The sequence below is a fragment of the Pelophylax lessonae genome (genome assembly GCF_965119305.1).
Source record: "Pelophylax lessonae genome assembly, chromosome: 1".
Taxonomy (NCBI): domain Eukaryota; kingdom Metazoa; phylum Chordata; class Amphibia; order Anura; family Ranidae; genus Pelophylax; species Pelophylax lessonae.
The window spans coordinates 79,111,844-79,128,658 of record NC_138768.1 but is presented as its reverse complement, the minus strand read 5'-3'; the positions used below and the strand labels follow the sequence as shown (position 1 = coordinate 79,128,658).

General features: G+C 48.8%; 1 protein-coding gene across 1 annotated transcript in view; it reads left to right on the top strand.

Moving 5' to 3' along the window:
- CPLANE1 (ciliogenesis and planar polarity effector complex subunit 1) overlaps positions 1-16,815 on the top strand; it is a 383,258-nt gene that overhangs the window by 192,445 nt on the left and 173,998 nt on the right. The window contains exon 33 of the mRNA XM_082255738.1: positions 5,537-6,262. Within this exon, the coding sequence (XP_082111864.1) occupies positions 5,537-6,262 (726 nt within the window). The remainder of the gene's footprint in view (positions 1-5,536; positions 6,263-16,815) is intronic.

The window sequence follows — 16,815 nt, the reverse complement described above, 5'->3', positions numbered from 1 at the left end:
CTTTGGCCGCAAAGTTTTTAATGCGGCAGTGCCTTAGGGGAGACATGGCGTTTTTAGCCTGTCCCCTCCTGTTGGGGTTTTTTGCCCCCCTTGGTCATTTGCTTTCCTGGGTTTGTTCGCTCCTGTTGAGCTTTCCTGTTACTCAGTGTGTTACCTTTCTGTATGAGTGGGCGGCGACTGTCAGAGGACGCAAGAGAAAAAATAATTTTTTGTAAGAACTTACCTTAAAATTATTTTCTCTCAGTCCTCTGACAGTCACCGCCCCTCTTTTTGGGGTTCATGGACTATCTACTGCTTGCTACCAAACTGAATTGGGAATTCCCTCCCCTGACAAGGGATCGAAGCCCTTCTCTGGGGGTTTCAAGCGAACCTGGTCTGACAAGTCAAGATCGGGCTTCTACAGACCCGAGGACAAGGCCCCTTTAGCTTGAAGGTGCGCCCTCACCCGTATTTGGGCTGGGGGGACATCTTCGTTGGTTCCCGGGCCCGTGGACTTCTCCGGTACAGGACAAGTGGGTCCACAAAGTCATGCGGTCCGGCTACAAGACTGAGTTTCGTTCTTACCCTACGGAAAGGTTCTTTCCTTCCAACGTGCGACTGTCCCTAGTTCGCTTACAGGCTCTCTTTGGGGTGGTGCAAGACCTTTTACTTTAAGGGGTGATTGTCCCAGTTTCAACTTCTGAACCTTTTCAGGGGTTTTACTCAAACCTGTTTACAGCCCCTAGAAAGGAAGGCAAGGTGCGTCCAGTCCTGGACTTCAAGGTGCTGAACTGCTTGTGCAGGTGCAGAAGTTCAGAATGGAGTCTGTTCACATGGCTTCCCTGCTTCAGGGGAATTTTCTTGCCTCCATCGACATCAAGGACGCATACCTTCACATTCGAATATGTGTCTGTCACCAGCGCTTCCTCTGCTTTGCCGTGGGAGAGGAGAATTATCAGTTTTTGGCGTTTCCTCGGGTCTTCACGAAAGTGTTGCCCCCGGCGCGCTAGCATTGTTACGTCAGCAGGAGATCGCTGTCCTGGGCTACTTGGGCGACCTTCTTCTGCGAGCAGCGTCTCCTACTGTGCTGGTGGAAAACCTGAAGATCTCCATACGGACCCTGAGGAAGTTCGGCTGGATTCTGAAACTTCAGAAGTCTTCCTTGGTTCCTTCCATGAAACTAGACCAGGGGTACTCAAATGTAAACTTGAAAGGTCCACTTACAAATTTTCCATTCAGTCCGAGGTCCGGAAAAGTGACTGTCAAATTCCAAATACAGAACGCCAACAACAAAAAAAGGCATTCCCCAAAACTTGCCCCCATCCAATGCAGAGTGACCAGCGTGCGTGCCCCCATTAATGCAGAGTGACCATGTGCGTGCCCCCATTAATGCAGATTGACCAGTATGCGTGCCCCCATTAATGCAGAGTGACCAGTGTGCGTGCCCCCATTAATGCAGAGCGACCAGTGTGCCTGCCCCCATTAATGCAGATTGACCAGTGTGCATGTCCCCATTAATGCAGATTGACCAGTGTGCGTGCCCCCATTAATGCAGATTGACCAGTGTGCGTACCCCCATAAATGAAGAGTGACCAGTGTGCGTGCCCCCATTAATGCAGATTGACCAGTGTGCGTCCCCCCATAAATGAAGAGTGACCAGTGCGGATTAGAGCAATGCATGATTATAAAAAGTCAAGTCATCAGCGGGGGGGGGGGGGCAGAATGGAGAGGATCGGAGTGGCTGTCTTACACTGGCAGCGCTGCATGATTACAAAAAGCCGAGTTCTTCTGCTTACCCGGCTGAGAGGATGTCCTACAAAGTCCCGCCTCCTGGACACCGGCTCCTATGATAGACGTCACCAGTGTTCTGTCTATCATAGGTAAGAGCCGGCCCAGGAGGCGGGACTTTGTAGGACATCCTCTCCTCCGGGTAAGCAGAAGAACTCGGCTTTTTGTAATCATGCAGCGCTGCCAGTGTAAGACACCGCCACTCCGATCCTCTCCATTCTGCCCCCCGCTGATGACAGAAGGAAGGAGACTTTGGCGGTCCAGATTTAAGTCCGTGTGGGTCCGGAGGCGGCCCGGAGTCCGCCTATTGAGGACCCCGGAACTAGACTATCTGGCTATATGACTTTTGACCCTAGCCAGAGTACTCCTTCCTCTGGACAAACTTCAGAGACTGCAGGTTGCAATTCACCTCCTGAAGTCCAGTCATTCCTCTGGACTTGCATGCGAGTGCCCGGCCTGGTGATGTCTACTTTAGAGGCGTTCCCTCTTGCACGGTTTCATAGGAGGTCCCTGCCAGGAAGATTCTGATCAAATGGGACAAGACTCTGCTGCCTCTGGACAACCAAATTGAGCTGAACTGGGGTGCAAAAGGGTTCCTGATCTGGTGGCTTAATTCACCGTCGCTCTAGCAAGGCAAATCTATCCTCCCCTTGTATTGGACGGTGGTCACCACGGATGCCAGCCTGTCTGGGTGGGGAGGCATTCTCGACAGAAATTCTGCTCAGGGTGTCTGAACCAGACTGTGCCTGGAACATTGGATGGATCATCTCCAGGAATGCACAGCTGTGGATTATGTCAATCATCAGGGGTGCACAAGAATTGTCTTAGCGGCTCTGGAGGTAGCAGGCATTCTCAGGTGGGCAGAACGTTTGTTCCAGCCATTTCCACCATAGACATTCCGGAGTGGAAAACTGGCAAGAAGATTAACTCAGTCAGCAGGGGTTGAACCAGGGGGTTCATCTGGAGGTGTTTCATCAATTGTGTCTCCGGTGGGGCACCCCGAGGTGGATCTGTTGGTGTCTCGGCTCAACAGAAAGGTGCAGAGGTTCGTGCCATGGTCACAGGATCCTCTGGCGGATGCTACAGACGCGCTGGTGGCCCCGTGGGGTCAGTATCATCTGATTTACGCCTTCCTTCCTCTTCAAGCTTCCACCAAGACTTCTGCACAGGATCGTGGCAGAAGGGATTTCAGTCATCTTAGTGGCCTCGGACTGGCCTCGCCGGGCTTGGTACGCCGATCTGGTGTGGCTGGTCGCCAACGTTCTTTGGAAGCTTCCTCTCAGGGAGGATCTGCTGTCCCAAGGGCCAATCTTCCACCCTGATTTACAGTCGCTGGCTTTGACAGGTTGGCTGTTAAAAGCCAGGTACTGAAGGATAGGGGTTTGTCTGAATCAGTGATTCCAATGCTCTTAAAAGCTAGGAAATCTACTTCTAGGAAAATCTACCATTGTATGTGGAAGATGTGCATCGCGTACTGCGTGTTCCTTGGGACTCATCCTCGCTTTTTGGTTGCTCTTATCTTGACCTTCCTTCATGGGGGTTAAACAGAAATTTGCCTTGAGTACCATCAAAGACCAGGTGTCGGCTTTGGCGATCTTCTTTCAATGACCCTTGGCCACACACTCCCTTTCTTCAGGGTGTTTGCCATTTGTTTCCTCCATGCGGTCTCCGCTGCCGCCTTGGGACCTCAATTTTGGTGCTTTTGGTCCTCCAGAAGCTTACCTTTGAGATTCTTTGGGTTTACGCTGTCTCAGAAGGTGAATGAAGACATTGTGTTGACTGGGGGCGTCATCCTTTCATTCACCTTACTTGGTGGTTCACAAAGAAAGATAAGGCGGTTCTTCACCTCTGTCCCTCATTCCTTCCAAAGGTTGTCTCTGATTTCCATTTGAATGAAGAGATTGTGTTGCCTTTCCTGTGTCCCAGGCCAAAACATCCTAAAGAAATTACCTTCATGCTTTGGATGTGGTTCTGGCAATAAGGGTGTACCTGGCAGCTATGGAGTCTTTTAGGAAGTCATACTCCCTATTTGTGCTTATGGATGGGTCTCAGACAGGGTTGTCCGCTTCCTCTGCGACCATTCCCATATGGATCAGACAGACAGTGATTCAGGCCTATTCTATCAGGGGTCAGGTTCCTCCTTTCCCTGTCAACACGCACTCTACTTGGGCGCCCGGTGCCTCCTGGGCCTTCTGTCATCAAGCGTCAGTGACGCAGGTTTGCAAGGCCTGGTCATCGGTGCACACTTTCACCAAGTTTTATAAAGTAGATGTTTTGGCATCTGTGCATGCCTCTTTTGGCCGCAAGTTTTTGCAGGCTGCTGTTTAGAGGACTTTAAGGGTGTATTGTTTTTTTCAGGTGGGCGCCAGTTGTTTTGGTTGAGCCCCTGTTGCCTGGTTGTCTACTGTTTTTAGCCTTGGAAATTTTTTGCTGTTCCCACCCCTCACGTTTAATACTGCTTTGTGATGTCCCAATGGTTAACAATATCAGGAGTTGTGTCCGTCAATGAACGAAAGAGAATATGGGATTTTTGACTTACTGTAAAATCCATTACTCTGATGTTCATGGACGGACACAGCACCCACCCCTCTGTGGAGTTGTATTTTCTCTGACACTGCCTTTAACAAAACTGAGTACCTATAGCAGAGGGAGGGAGTATATCCCCTGGGACTGCCCATACGCATAGCCAGAGTTTTTTTCCTGCCTAGTGTCCTACTTCTGTAGGGGGCAGTATAACCCAATGGTTAAGAATATTTGGAGCTGTGTCCATTAATGAACATCAGAGAAATGGATTTTACGGTAATTCAAAAATGTTTTGTTTTTCTGATACTGGAAATTTTGTTCAGTCTTATAGATCTATTTTCTTAGCTTTTTAAGATCAGTTTACGCATAGTAGATCTGCATTACATTACATTATGTGAGATTATGACCTCTAAATTACCTACCGCATTTGGATGACTCCAACCACCGCTCCCTGTGCTTTCTGCACACCATCACTCTACCCCTCAAGGCGCAGTGGTTGGGGACTGCCACTCTAATATCGCTTAGATGTTGAATGATTAGGATGTGGTGGTTTTGTTATTTCTCAATGTAACACCATTGCTTGATAGTCACCTGTACAAACTTGTACCTTATTGTTTGTCCAAACTTCGGAAAAATGATTGGAAAAGACCTAGCCATATGTTGACAACTTGTATTTGTGAAGGATCCTATTTGTATTCTTTCAGTTCCTTTTTCATACGATCCTATCCGATCCGCCAGGCGAATATAAAATAGGGTTACCATCCGTCTGGATTTCAATGACGGGATTGGATCGGATAGCAGCGGTTGTCAGCGGACATGGCACCGCTGACATCCGCTGCCCCATAGGGTTGAATGGAGCATCCAATCAGGTCCGCCTGAAAAAGTGACAGGCCACCTTACTGGAAAGCCTGTGTGACAGGGGCCTTGGATAGCAAAATGCAGGTCAGCACACCAAAATACAGCATTCTGAACTTTTCCTATCACACTGCTCTGTTAGTGTGAACAATTCCTTTGACCACAACGATGCCTCTTATGTGCATGCTAACTTTTAAATTGAATTGTAACTAGCACTAAATGATATGGAAATAACAATGAATGTATGAATATGCAACGCACGTAAAAGCTTACAGTGTGTACTGGACATCATGCGATGTCAGTCAATTATAGAGAAATTATGTAATATGTATAACTTGAAACATATTACAAAATGAAATTATTTTTGCTCACGCTTTTTTTTTTTTTACAGAGACCTCCCGAGATTAGTATACCTTCAAGCCAGGTTATTGAAAGTGAAAGGATTCCATCAAATATGGGATTATTAAGTACTGCCCCTCGCCAAACCCTGCCTTTTATCACTTCTACATCTGCACAACAGAGTACTCTAAATCTCCACCCACCTCCAGGATCAAGTAACTTCAATGGATTTCCACTACTTAAATTACACTCAGCACCCGCTCTGCTGTCACTAAACTTGCTACCTGGAGCACAAAATTCCTCAAGACCTAAAGATCGTCCTCCGCTTAGGGAGGCATGGGGGCCATTCAATAGGCAGCCCAGTCATCAATCATCCACTGAACTAACCCAGCGTCCATCTTATCCCAGCAGTTGCCCCATTAAAGGTGGCCAAAGGACAGAGAAGGCAACAAAATGGGCTCAACCTGTGCTAAAAGGACATTCAAAACATTCAGTTGGTAACCTGTCTAAGGCAAATGTTCCTGTTTACCATTCATTTCACAAATCAGAGGAAAACAGACGGAGACCGGAAAGAAGAATGCCAGAAGTATCGCAGAACAATGTAGGAATGCCCTTATTACGTCTGCGTACTGACCCGACATTGTATCTCCCATCCATGTTAAGTCCCAGTTTTACTGTATCCGTGGTGACACCTCAGGCAGGGCCATCTGAAAAGGCAAAGGGTGCACCAGTGGCTGGATTTACTTTACTGAAAGCAAGTTTACCCCAACAGATTGAGGTAATTATCAACCCATTGCTTCAGTTCATTGTTGTAATGCTACACAGTTACATGCTTTGCTTGAGATTTTAAAGACCTTCCTGTGTCTATGACTAAATTACCTTTAAGCACCATGTAAGAATGTTTTCTGCATTATTCTTAACCTTTGGAGCATTGGTTAATTATATTAACCACTATTTCTTACTTGAGGATAACCTAACCAATGATTTGAAAAATGGACAGTGCTACAGTGGGTACAGAAAGTATTCAGACCCCCTTAAATTTTTCACTCTTTGTTATATTGCAGCCATTTGCTAAAATCATTTAAGTTCATTCTTCTTCCTCATGAATGTACACATAGCACCCCATACTGACAGAAAAACACAGAATTGTTGACATTGTTGCAGATTTATTAAAAAAGAAAAACTGAAATATCACATGGTCCTAAGTATTCAGACCCTTTGCTGTGACACTCATATATTTAACTCAGGTGCTTTCCATTTCTTCTGATCATCCTTGAGATGGTTCTACACCTTCATTTGAGTCCAGCTGTGTTTGATTATACTGATTGGACTTGATTAGGAAAGCCACACACCTGTCTATATAAGACCTTCCAGATCACAATGCATGTCAGAGCAAATGAGAATCATGAGGTCAAAGGAACTGCCTGAAGAGCTCAGAGACAGAATTGTGGCAAGGCACAGATCTGGCCAAGGTTACAAAAAGATTTCTGCTGCACTTAAGGTTCCGAAGAGCACAGTGGCCTCCGTAATCCTCAAATGGAAGACGTTTGGGACGACCAGAACCCTTCCTAGAGCTGGCCGTCCGGCCAAACTGAGCTATTGGGGGAGAAGAGCCTTGGTGAGAGAGGTAAAGAAGAACCCAAAGATCACTGTGTCTGAGCTCCAGAGATGCAGTCAGGAGATGGGAGAAAGTTGTAGAAAGTCAACCATCACTGCAGCCCTCCACCAGTCGGGGCTTTATGGCAGAGTGGCCCGACGGAAGCCTCTCCTCAGTGTAAGACACATGAAAGCCCGCATGGAGTTTGCTAAAAAAACACCTGAAGGACTCCAAGATGGTGAGAAATAAGATTCTCTGGTCCGATGAGACCAAAATAGAACTTTTTGGCCTTAATTCTAAGCGGTATGTGTGGAGAAAACCAGGCACTGCTCATCACCTGTCCAATAAAGTCCCAACAGTGAAGCATGGTGGTGGCAGCATCATGCTGTGGGGGTGTTTTTCAGCTGCAGGGACAGGACGACTGGTTGCAATCGAGGGAAAGATGAATGCGGCCAAGTACAGGGATATCCTGGACAAAAACCTTCTCCAGAGTGCTCTGGACCTCAGACTGGGCCGAAGGTTTACCTTCCAACAAGACAATGACCCTAAGCACACAGCTAAAATAACGAAGGAGTGGCTTCACAACAACTCCGTGATTGTTCTTGAATGGCCCAGCCAGAGCCCTGACTTAAACCCAATTGAGCATCTCTGGAGAGACCTAAAAATGGCTGTCCACCAACGTTTACCATCCAACCTGACAGAACTGGAGAGGATCTGCAAGGAGGAATGGCAGAGGATCCCCAAATCCAGGTGTGAAAGACTTGTTGCATCTTTCCCAAAAAGACTCCTGGCTGTATTAGATCAAAAGGGGGCTTCTACTAAATACTGAGCAAAGGGTCTGAATACTTAGGACCATGTGATATTTCAGTTTTTCTTTTTTAATAAATCTGCAACAATGTCAACAATTCTGTGTTTTTCTGTCAGTATGGGGTGCTATGTGTACATTCATGAGGAAGAAGAATGAACTTAAATGATTTTAGCAAATGGCTGCAATATAACAAAGAGTGAAAAATGTAAGGGGGTCTGAATACTTTCCGTACCCACTGTATATTCAAGTTAAAATCAATTGAAGGAGCCATTGATTGCACATTGTGACTGCCAGGTGAAGTGTAACTGCCGAAAATGTGAGAAGGCAGGAGTATCCAGAAGGTCACAGTCGGACAAGGCATGAAAAGGAAAAAAGAAACATGAATTAGACCATTTACCATGGCAATTAAAGTTGTATTAACCACTTAAAGATCAGAAGGTTTTACCCCCTTAATGACCAGACCATTTTCTCTATCGTTCATCGACAGACGCATCTCCTTATCTTCGTGACTCATAGGGTTATGCTCCTACTTCTAGGAATAGGCACTAGGCAAGAAAAAACGTAACCACGCCTTTGTGGGCTGTCCTTACAGGCATAACCCCTCAAACTCTGCTATCATCAAACGGTTTGTTCTGCCTAGTGTTAGGAATAGGACCTAGCTCCCTGCTGGGACTTCGGTCTTAGCTGTAACAGGGAAAGTTTTTTTTATTTTTTTTATTTTAACTAGTTAGTTCCTGAGGACCAAGATTCAGAGGAACTACCAGCAATAGCCAGCTGCAGTTTTGCACTGGAAAATCTAGACTCTAAAGGTCTCCCAGCTTGGCCAGCGAGCGTGAGCAGGTTACAGTCCAGAACTAGGCCTTGCCACGACAGTGCCCCGACGGATGGGGAGGAGCCTGCGAGTGGACAATCTCGCTGGGATGCATCGACCTGGAACGCCCTGAGTTTCCCCTGAGCTTCCCCTTGGCTGACTGCACCCCCATCCCAGGTGGGAGGTGACCTGTTTTGGAGTGGTGCTCACCTGGTACCATGGGATGGGGAGTAAAATGTTCCCCCAAACGCCCTTGGCAGTCACAGGGTGGGCATGGGCCCCTCCCTGAAATGGTCAGACCTTAGGGGTTCCCTGGCACCCCGGAGGACTAATCTGGTGTACCCCTTGGCACTCTCCTACCCCTAGCAGGTTTTACCTGGGGGGGGGGTAATAATGCGGCCGTTGTGGCGCTTATTTGATGGGGGTGGATTGTCCTGGGTGGGTCCCTTTAGATGCCGTTTGTTCTGGGACCCCTTTGGGGGGTCCTGGAGACCGCATGGCGCCCTGTGGGGGCTGCCATTTTGCTGTGGTTCATGATCTCTGTGTTCCCATTAGTTTGCATGGGCAGCCATTTTCTATACTTACCCGGGTCTTCGGACTCTGAGACAGATATGGTCGCCGCTGGCGCAGACCACCTTGAGGGGTCGGTGTCTTCACATTCTGATGGTGTAGAGGACCTGTCCTCATCAGCCGCCACGCAGGAATGCGCATTGATGGAAGCCCTGATAGTTTCTGTCACAGGAATAAGGTGGTACTTCAACCTAATCAGTCGTTCCTTCCTTAGGTGGTTTCTGATTTTCAGCTGAATAAAGATATTGTGTTACCTTCACTTTGCCCTAAACCTCAGCATCCTAAGGAGTATGCCTTGAATTCTTTAGATGTGGTTTGGGCGTTTATTTAGAGTCCTTTAGAAAATCAGACGCTCTTTTTGTCCTTACTGATGGACCTCGTAAGGGATTGGCTGCGTCTGCTGCGACCATTTCCAGATTGATTAGGCAGACGGTGGTACAGGCCTATTCACTGAGGGGTCAGGTTCCTCCTTTCCCAGTGAAGGCTCATTCCACGAGAGCGCTGAGTGCCTCTTGGGCTTTTCGCCATCAGGCGTCGGTGCTACAAGTTTGCAAGGCAGCAACTTGATTGTCTGTGCATACGTTCACAAAATTCTACAAGGTAAATGTGTTGGCATCCGCGGATGCTTCTTTTGGCCGCAAGGTTTTGCAGGCTGCAGTTTAAAAGAGAACTCTGTTTAGTTTCTCTTTTAGGGTTCAGTTTTTTCCAGGTGAGCTCCAGTTGTTCCTGGTTGAGCTCCGTGTTGCCTGGTTTGCCATGTTTAGCCATTGGGGACTTACGTTTTGTTTCTGCGTTGTTTCCCACCCCTCATGATTATACTGCTTTGGCACATCCCTATGAGTCATGAAGATAAGGAGCTGCATCTGTCGATGAACGATAGAGAAAACTGGATATTTGTAAGAACTTACCGTAAAATCCTTTTCTCTGAAGTTCATCGACAGACGCAGCACCCGCCCCTCTACTTCTGAGGTATGGGGTTTTGTCTTCTAAACACTGTTTGCAACTAAACTGTTTGATGATAGCAGAGTCTGAGGGGTTATGCTTGCAGGGACAGCCCCCATAGACGTGGTTTCAGTTTTTTTCCTGCCTAGTGCCTATTCCTAGAAGGAGGAGCATAACCCTATGAGTCATGAAGATAAGGAACTGCGTCTTTCAGTGAACTTCAGAGAAAAGTGTTTTACGGTAAAAAAATAAATTTTTTTGTGATACGGCACTGCGTTACTTGAACTGACAATTGCACGGTCGTGCAGCGCTGTACCCAAATAAAATGATTGTCTTTTTTCCCACAGATAGCGCTTTCTTTTGGTGGTATTTGATCACCTCTGCCGTTATTATTTTTTGAACTATAAACAAAAAAAGAGCAACAATTCTTAAAACAAAAACAGTATTTCTCTTTCGTTCATCGGTGGATACAGCGCTTCATAAATTTTAACTAGGTGGGTTATATTTCCTCCTCGAGGAGTAGGACTAGGCAGAACAAAAAACACCTGACTATGGGCTGTCCTCAGTTGGTATATAACCCCCCTCTCTGCTCTAGGTAATCAGTTTTAATCTGTCTAGTCAGGATTAAGGTCCTAGGCTCCCATCTGGGATCTCTGGTCCTAGCAATTTTCTCCTTCCTTACATCTTTTTTATTTTCTCTCGGGAGATCTACATTCAACTTCCGGGTCTGCATGCAACAGCCAGAGAGCGCATGCAGACCACAGCTACGCTGCGACAAAGCCTTATGGACAGAGGCCGACCAGCGAGTTAAACGTCTCACATGGTTGCATACGACCGGGCTTAGGTCTGAGTCGCAGCGGTCCCTTTGCCGAGAGCTCCCCTACTTTGGTGGTGAGGAGTTCTATCTGGAGCTTTACCCACACCCCTCTCCCTTTAGGTGTTTTTTTTTTTTTGGGGGGGTGGACGCGGGTTACCTCCAGGGATGGTCGGACCTGCCCGCAGGTTCACTCCTCCCATCCTTAAATCCCTCACTGAGCTGGGCTTCCCCCGTCTAGACCTACAGTCTGGTGGGGGTCCCAGGGCAGAGAATGCAGTAGAGACACCTGGGGTCTCCCCCGCTATCCCCATTCTTTAAGGGTCCTGGGATAGTGTGTGTCCCGCCCTTGGTAGTCTGGAGGGGTCCCAGTGTAGGAGACCCTTAGGTGCATGCCCTGCTGTTTGCAGTGTGGGTATAGTGCAGGGGGGTCCCAGCGCAGAGACCAGTGCAGAGTCTCCCCTAAATATGTGTCCTACCTTCAGGGGGTGCAGCATTGCAGAGGGTTCAGGAATGATTCTGGCAGCATGCTTCAGTGTTTGTAGCTGATGGTGGCCATTTTTCCTTAGTCTGGCTGGTCCCCGGTTGGCGGCCATGTTTGTGTAGTCAGATGATGTCATGGGGGCCATTTTCCCTGGGAGATGCTGCAGACAACTGAAGCCTTATGTGGATGCCGAAGCTCCTCCTCTTCCTCCTTAGTTCCTCTTCCTGTGCCTGGGACATATGAATAGGGATCGCTTCCATGATGATGCTGGGTTTGAATTCTCGGCGCTCCTCCGGTCAGTAGGGTGAATCTTTGAGGGTCTCTGTTATCTCTTTCTCTGCTAATAGGTACCCTGAGCCTTGAGGGGATCCTTTAGTGGTGCCAAAAGATCGTTTCTCTTACGTCCACTGACAGTCGCCGCCGATCCATATAAGCCTTCACTATTGGGTAATGGCGCCCTCTGTAGGAGTAAGCTAGGCAGATAGAAATGTTAATACAAAACTTTTCTATACTTAGACACACCTCTAGGGGGCCGTCCCCAGCCATGATCCCTGATCCAGTCACAACTGGTCCTCAGTTTTATGCTGCCTAGCTTAGGAGTAGGCTAGCTTTTCTAGCTGGGACCTAGTGTCTTGGTTTTTCTTTCTGTTTTTTTCTGACAATATGTATTTTTCTTCTGAAAATAGGTTTTTATTTCTCTCACTATCACTAGTTAGTCAGGGACTTTTTCCTGGAGGACTACAAGTGACCACAGAGCTGGGCCTCGCACTGGGTAATATAGATCCTTATGGAGTCCCAGCCTTCCAACGAGCGTCGCAGGTTACTGGTGCACCCAGACCTCGCAACGACAGTGCCCCTAGGACTGAGGACGAGCCTGCGGAGCTGCGTCTTTGCTGAGGGTGTCTCAACCCGGAAGGCCCACGTGTTGCCAGCATCCCTCCTTGGCTGACGGCACCCCCACTTAGGGTGGGAGGTCTCCCGTATCAGAGCGGTGCCCGCTTCCCGGGACTGGTCAATACTGATACCCCCTTGTCCCTGGGGACTTTTGGGGGATTTGTGGGCCCACTCTTAGGGGATGGCAGGGCTGTGGGATCCCCCGTCTGCCTGGCTTGGTGTTATTTCCCTCCCTCCCTGGCCCTGCTGAGGGCGCTGTGTGAGGTACTTGTGGTACCTGGGGGGTTTTTGGAGGGGCTCCATAGCGGCGTGGGGTCTCCCTAGGGTCCCCTGTGGTGGCCAGACCGCATGTGTACGATTAGTTTGGCGCCATTTTAGCGCGGCCGCCGTTTTAGTTGAGGGCGGGTCACTGGGCTCTGTGTGTGGGCAGCAGCCATGTCATGTATACCGGCTTGCTGCCAATCGGGCGCCATCTTAGGTAAGGGCACATGCCTAGTAAGGGCAAGCGGCCATCTTGCTGGTGCCTTTTTACATTTTTTCATTAGGCACCATTTTATTGTGGCTCCTGGGCTAGGCCTCTAAGGGTGTGAGGTCACTTCCTCTCTTTCCTTCCATTTTACCTCAGAGCAGTCTGTGGCAGTTTATGAAACTGTGGGGGGATTTTTACTAATGCCAAAGGTATTTTTCTGCCAAAACTGTTATTTTTTGTGGATTTTGCATTTTTTGAAGGAGCTCTTTCAAACAATGCAGGCTGCGCAGGAACCGCCGATTTTAAGGGCCAGTGTCCCATTTATTTTATCTTGGCTTTCTGGATTCCCAGACCAAAAATTCCCCCGCAGGCCTGATCGGGGCTTCGGGTTTTCCTGAAGCCTCTTCCCTGGTCTCCGTTTTCTGCTGCTCTTGCACTTTTTTGCATCCATGGTGGATCTGCGGGGTGCTCTTTTAAAAAAACTTAAAAAAATTCAAAAAATTAACGGCCTGTGCCCTCCCAGTCCTCGGACTCCAAGCCTGAATGGTTGCCACGGACGATTTCCCTCCTGTGGGTTCCATGTCCTCCGCTTATTAGGAGGAGGGGGTGGATGAATCTTCCTCCTCGGTAGCGCAGGGATCCGCTGCCATAAGCTATCCTCATTAGCGCCATTACGGAAACTCTCCATCTTGATGATGAGTCCTCTCAGTCAAGTACAAGGGTTGCTTTCGGGTTCCGAAGTGCCTGGACATCGGGTCAGGTTTCCCTGCCCTGTAAATCTTTGCAAACTTGTGCATGATCGGTAACATCGCATTACACATATGCTGGTGGTGCCTGAGCGTCTTTTCCCACCGCTATCCCTTTTTAGGAGGCCATGGGACGGTGTCCTCTGCCGTGGACCACACTGTCTCTGGGCTGACTAAATCCACCTCGATGCCAGTTCACAGATTTGGCTGATAGGCGCGTTGAGGCGCTTTCCTGTTTACACCTGTGTTTGCCGCGGTGCTGGCCTCTCAGGCTCTCGCGGCATTGGCCAAGGTGCGGAGTCGACCTATCCGACTGCACTTGACTTGGTGGTTTTGGTTACCCGAACGGGGATGTACCTGTGTGACGAGGCCTTGGACGAGGCTCTGTTGGTTGCTCGGTTGTCTGCAGTCGGGGTCGCGATACGCCGCCTTTTTTTTTCGGCACAAAAGCTGGTCGCTGACCACGTTTCCAGGCAGACGGTGTCTGATGTTCCTTGTTGGTGAGTCGTCCTTTTGGGAACACTCGGGCTGAGTTGATTAGGGGGCTTACGGAGGTCAAAGTAATTGGTTGCTCCCAGTCGCTAGGGGTAGGTTTTACCGCGCTAGGCGGGGGCCTTCCTTGATAGCTCAGCGTGGGTGCTTTCGTGCCTTAAGGGCACAGGACAAGGGCTTCAAGCCCTCCGGTGGTCACAAGAAGCCGTGGTCGGGTGAGACCAAGGGGATCTTCTGGCTTCTATCGATCTCAAGGACGCTTACCTTCATATTCCAACATATGTCAGGCGTCAGCATTTTCTTCGTTTTGCCGTGGGCGAGGAGCACTATCAATTTGTGGCGTTACCCTTTGGTCTCGCCTCAGCTCCTTGGGTGTTCACCAAGGTTTTCGCCCCAGTGCTGACCTTGCTAAGGCAGAAGGGGATTGCGGTACTGGGTTTACTAGGGCGATCTGCTTCTGTGTGCAGAGTCTTCTTTGGCTCTAGAAGTCGACTTGGACTTTGCTGTGCAAACTCTTTAGGAGTTCGGATGGACACTGAATTTTCAGAAATCGGCTTTGACTTCGTCCACCAAGCTGAACTACTTGGGTCCGACACTGGGGTCAGCATCGGCCCGGGTGTTTCTTCCATAGGCAAAACTACTGAAGCTGCAGGATGCGAATCGTCTCTTGTTGTCCAACCGTCGGTTGTCGTTCAGGACTTGCATGCAAGTGCTGGGTCTGATGGTTTCCACCTTCGAGGCTGTTCTGTTTGCTCAGTTCCATGCCAGACCTCTGCAAAGAGAGATTCTGGCCAAATGGAACAAGGATCCGCTGTCGTTGGACAAACTGATCCTGTGGAGTCAGGATACGAGAGAGTCTTTGATATGGTGGATCTGCTCCCCGGCGCTTCGCCTGGGAAAATCTTTTCTTACCCTGTATTGGACAGTGATTACAATTGATGCCAGTCTGTCCGGGTGGGAACGTGTCTTGGGAGTGTACTCGACCCAGTGTGTTTGGACTCGAGAGGAGTCCAGTCTGCCGATCAACATCCTGGTGATTCGAGGCTTTGTCTGTCTCAGTGGACGGATCGTCTGCGGGGACATACAGTCCGACAATGCTTTGGCTGTGGCATATGTCAATCATCAAGGGGGCACAAAGAGTGCCCTGGTGGCCCGGGAAGTAGCCTGTATCTTGAGGTGGGCAGAACTATATGTTCCGGCCCTCTCTGTTGTGCACATTCTGGGGGTAGAGAATTGGCAAGCAGACTATCTCAGTCGGCAGATATTGGATCCCGGAGAATCGTCTCTTCACCCGGAGGTGTTTCATCAGTTGTGCCTTCGGTGGGGGACCCCCGATGTGGACCTGTTTGCCTCCTGTCTCAACAGGAAGGTGCAGAGGTTCATGTCAAGGTCTCGGGATCCTCTGGCAGACGCCCTGGTGGCCCCTTGTGGTCAGTATTTTCTGATTTACGCTTTTCCTCTAATTCAACTTCTGTCGAGACTGCTACGCAGAATCAAGGTAGAAGGGACTCCAGTCATTCTGGTGGCACCAGACTGGCCTTGCCGGTTTTGGTATGCAGGCCCGGTAAGGCTTGTAGCAGACGTCCCTTGGAAACTTCCTCTAAGGAAAGATCTTATGTCTCAAGGACCAATCCTCCATCCTGCTTTACAGTCACTTGCTTTTAACGGCTTGGCTATTGAAAGCCAGATGCTGAAGGACAGAGGGCTGTTGGAGTCGGTGACTCCTACTTTGGTAAAAGCTAGGTAATCTACTTCCAGAAAAGTTTATCATAGAGTTTGGAAGGCGTACGTTACTTTGTGTGAGTTTCGGGGGGTTGCTCCCCGTTCCTTTTCTGTGTCTCGCCTGTTGGAGTTTCTACAACCAGGTGTAGACCAACTTTTGGCTCTGGGCACCATCAAGGGTCATATTTTTCCAAAGGCCATTGGTTGCGAAGTCCTTGGTTCACACTTTTGTGCGCCATCTGGCTCCTCTGGTGCGATCACTGGTACCTCCATGGGATCTCAATTTGGTACTGCCGGAGCTTCAAAAGCCTCCTTTTGAAAGCATTAGAGAACTCCCTCTGCTCAATCTGTCACAGAAGGTGGCCTTTTTAGTCGCTAATACTTATGCACATAGGGTGTTGGAGTTGGCTGCATTGTCCTGTCGGTCACCTTACCTGGTGGTTCCTTCCTAAGGGGGGTCTCAGGGTTTTATTTGAATGAAGATATTGTGTTACCATCCTTATGTCGTAACCCAAAACATCCTAAAGAAGTTGCTTTACATTCCTTGGATGTGGTCAGGGCGATTCGGGTGTACCTGGCCGTGACTGAGTCGATTCGGAAATTTAATTCTTTGTCTGTTCTTACAGATGGACCTTGAAAGGGGCAGGCTGCATCTTCTGCGACCATTTCCAGATGGATCAGGCAGACGATGGTGCAGGCCTATTCGATTAAGGGTCTGGTTCCTCCTTTCCCTGTCGAAGCACTATCTACGAGGGCGCTCAGTGCCTCTTGGGCCTTTCATCATCAGGCATCAGTAGTTCAGGTGTGCAAGGCGGCTACGTGGTCGTCTGTACACACATTTACGATGTTTTAGAAGGTGGATGTACTTGAATCTTCGGATGCTGCTTCTGGCCACAAAGTTTTTCAGGCTGCGGTTGCAGAGGCTCCCGCCTTTTGAGGGTGTATTTATTTCCTGGTGGTGAGCTCCAGTTGTTTCTGGTTG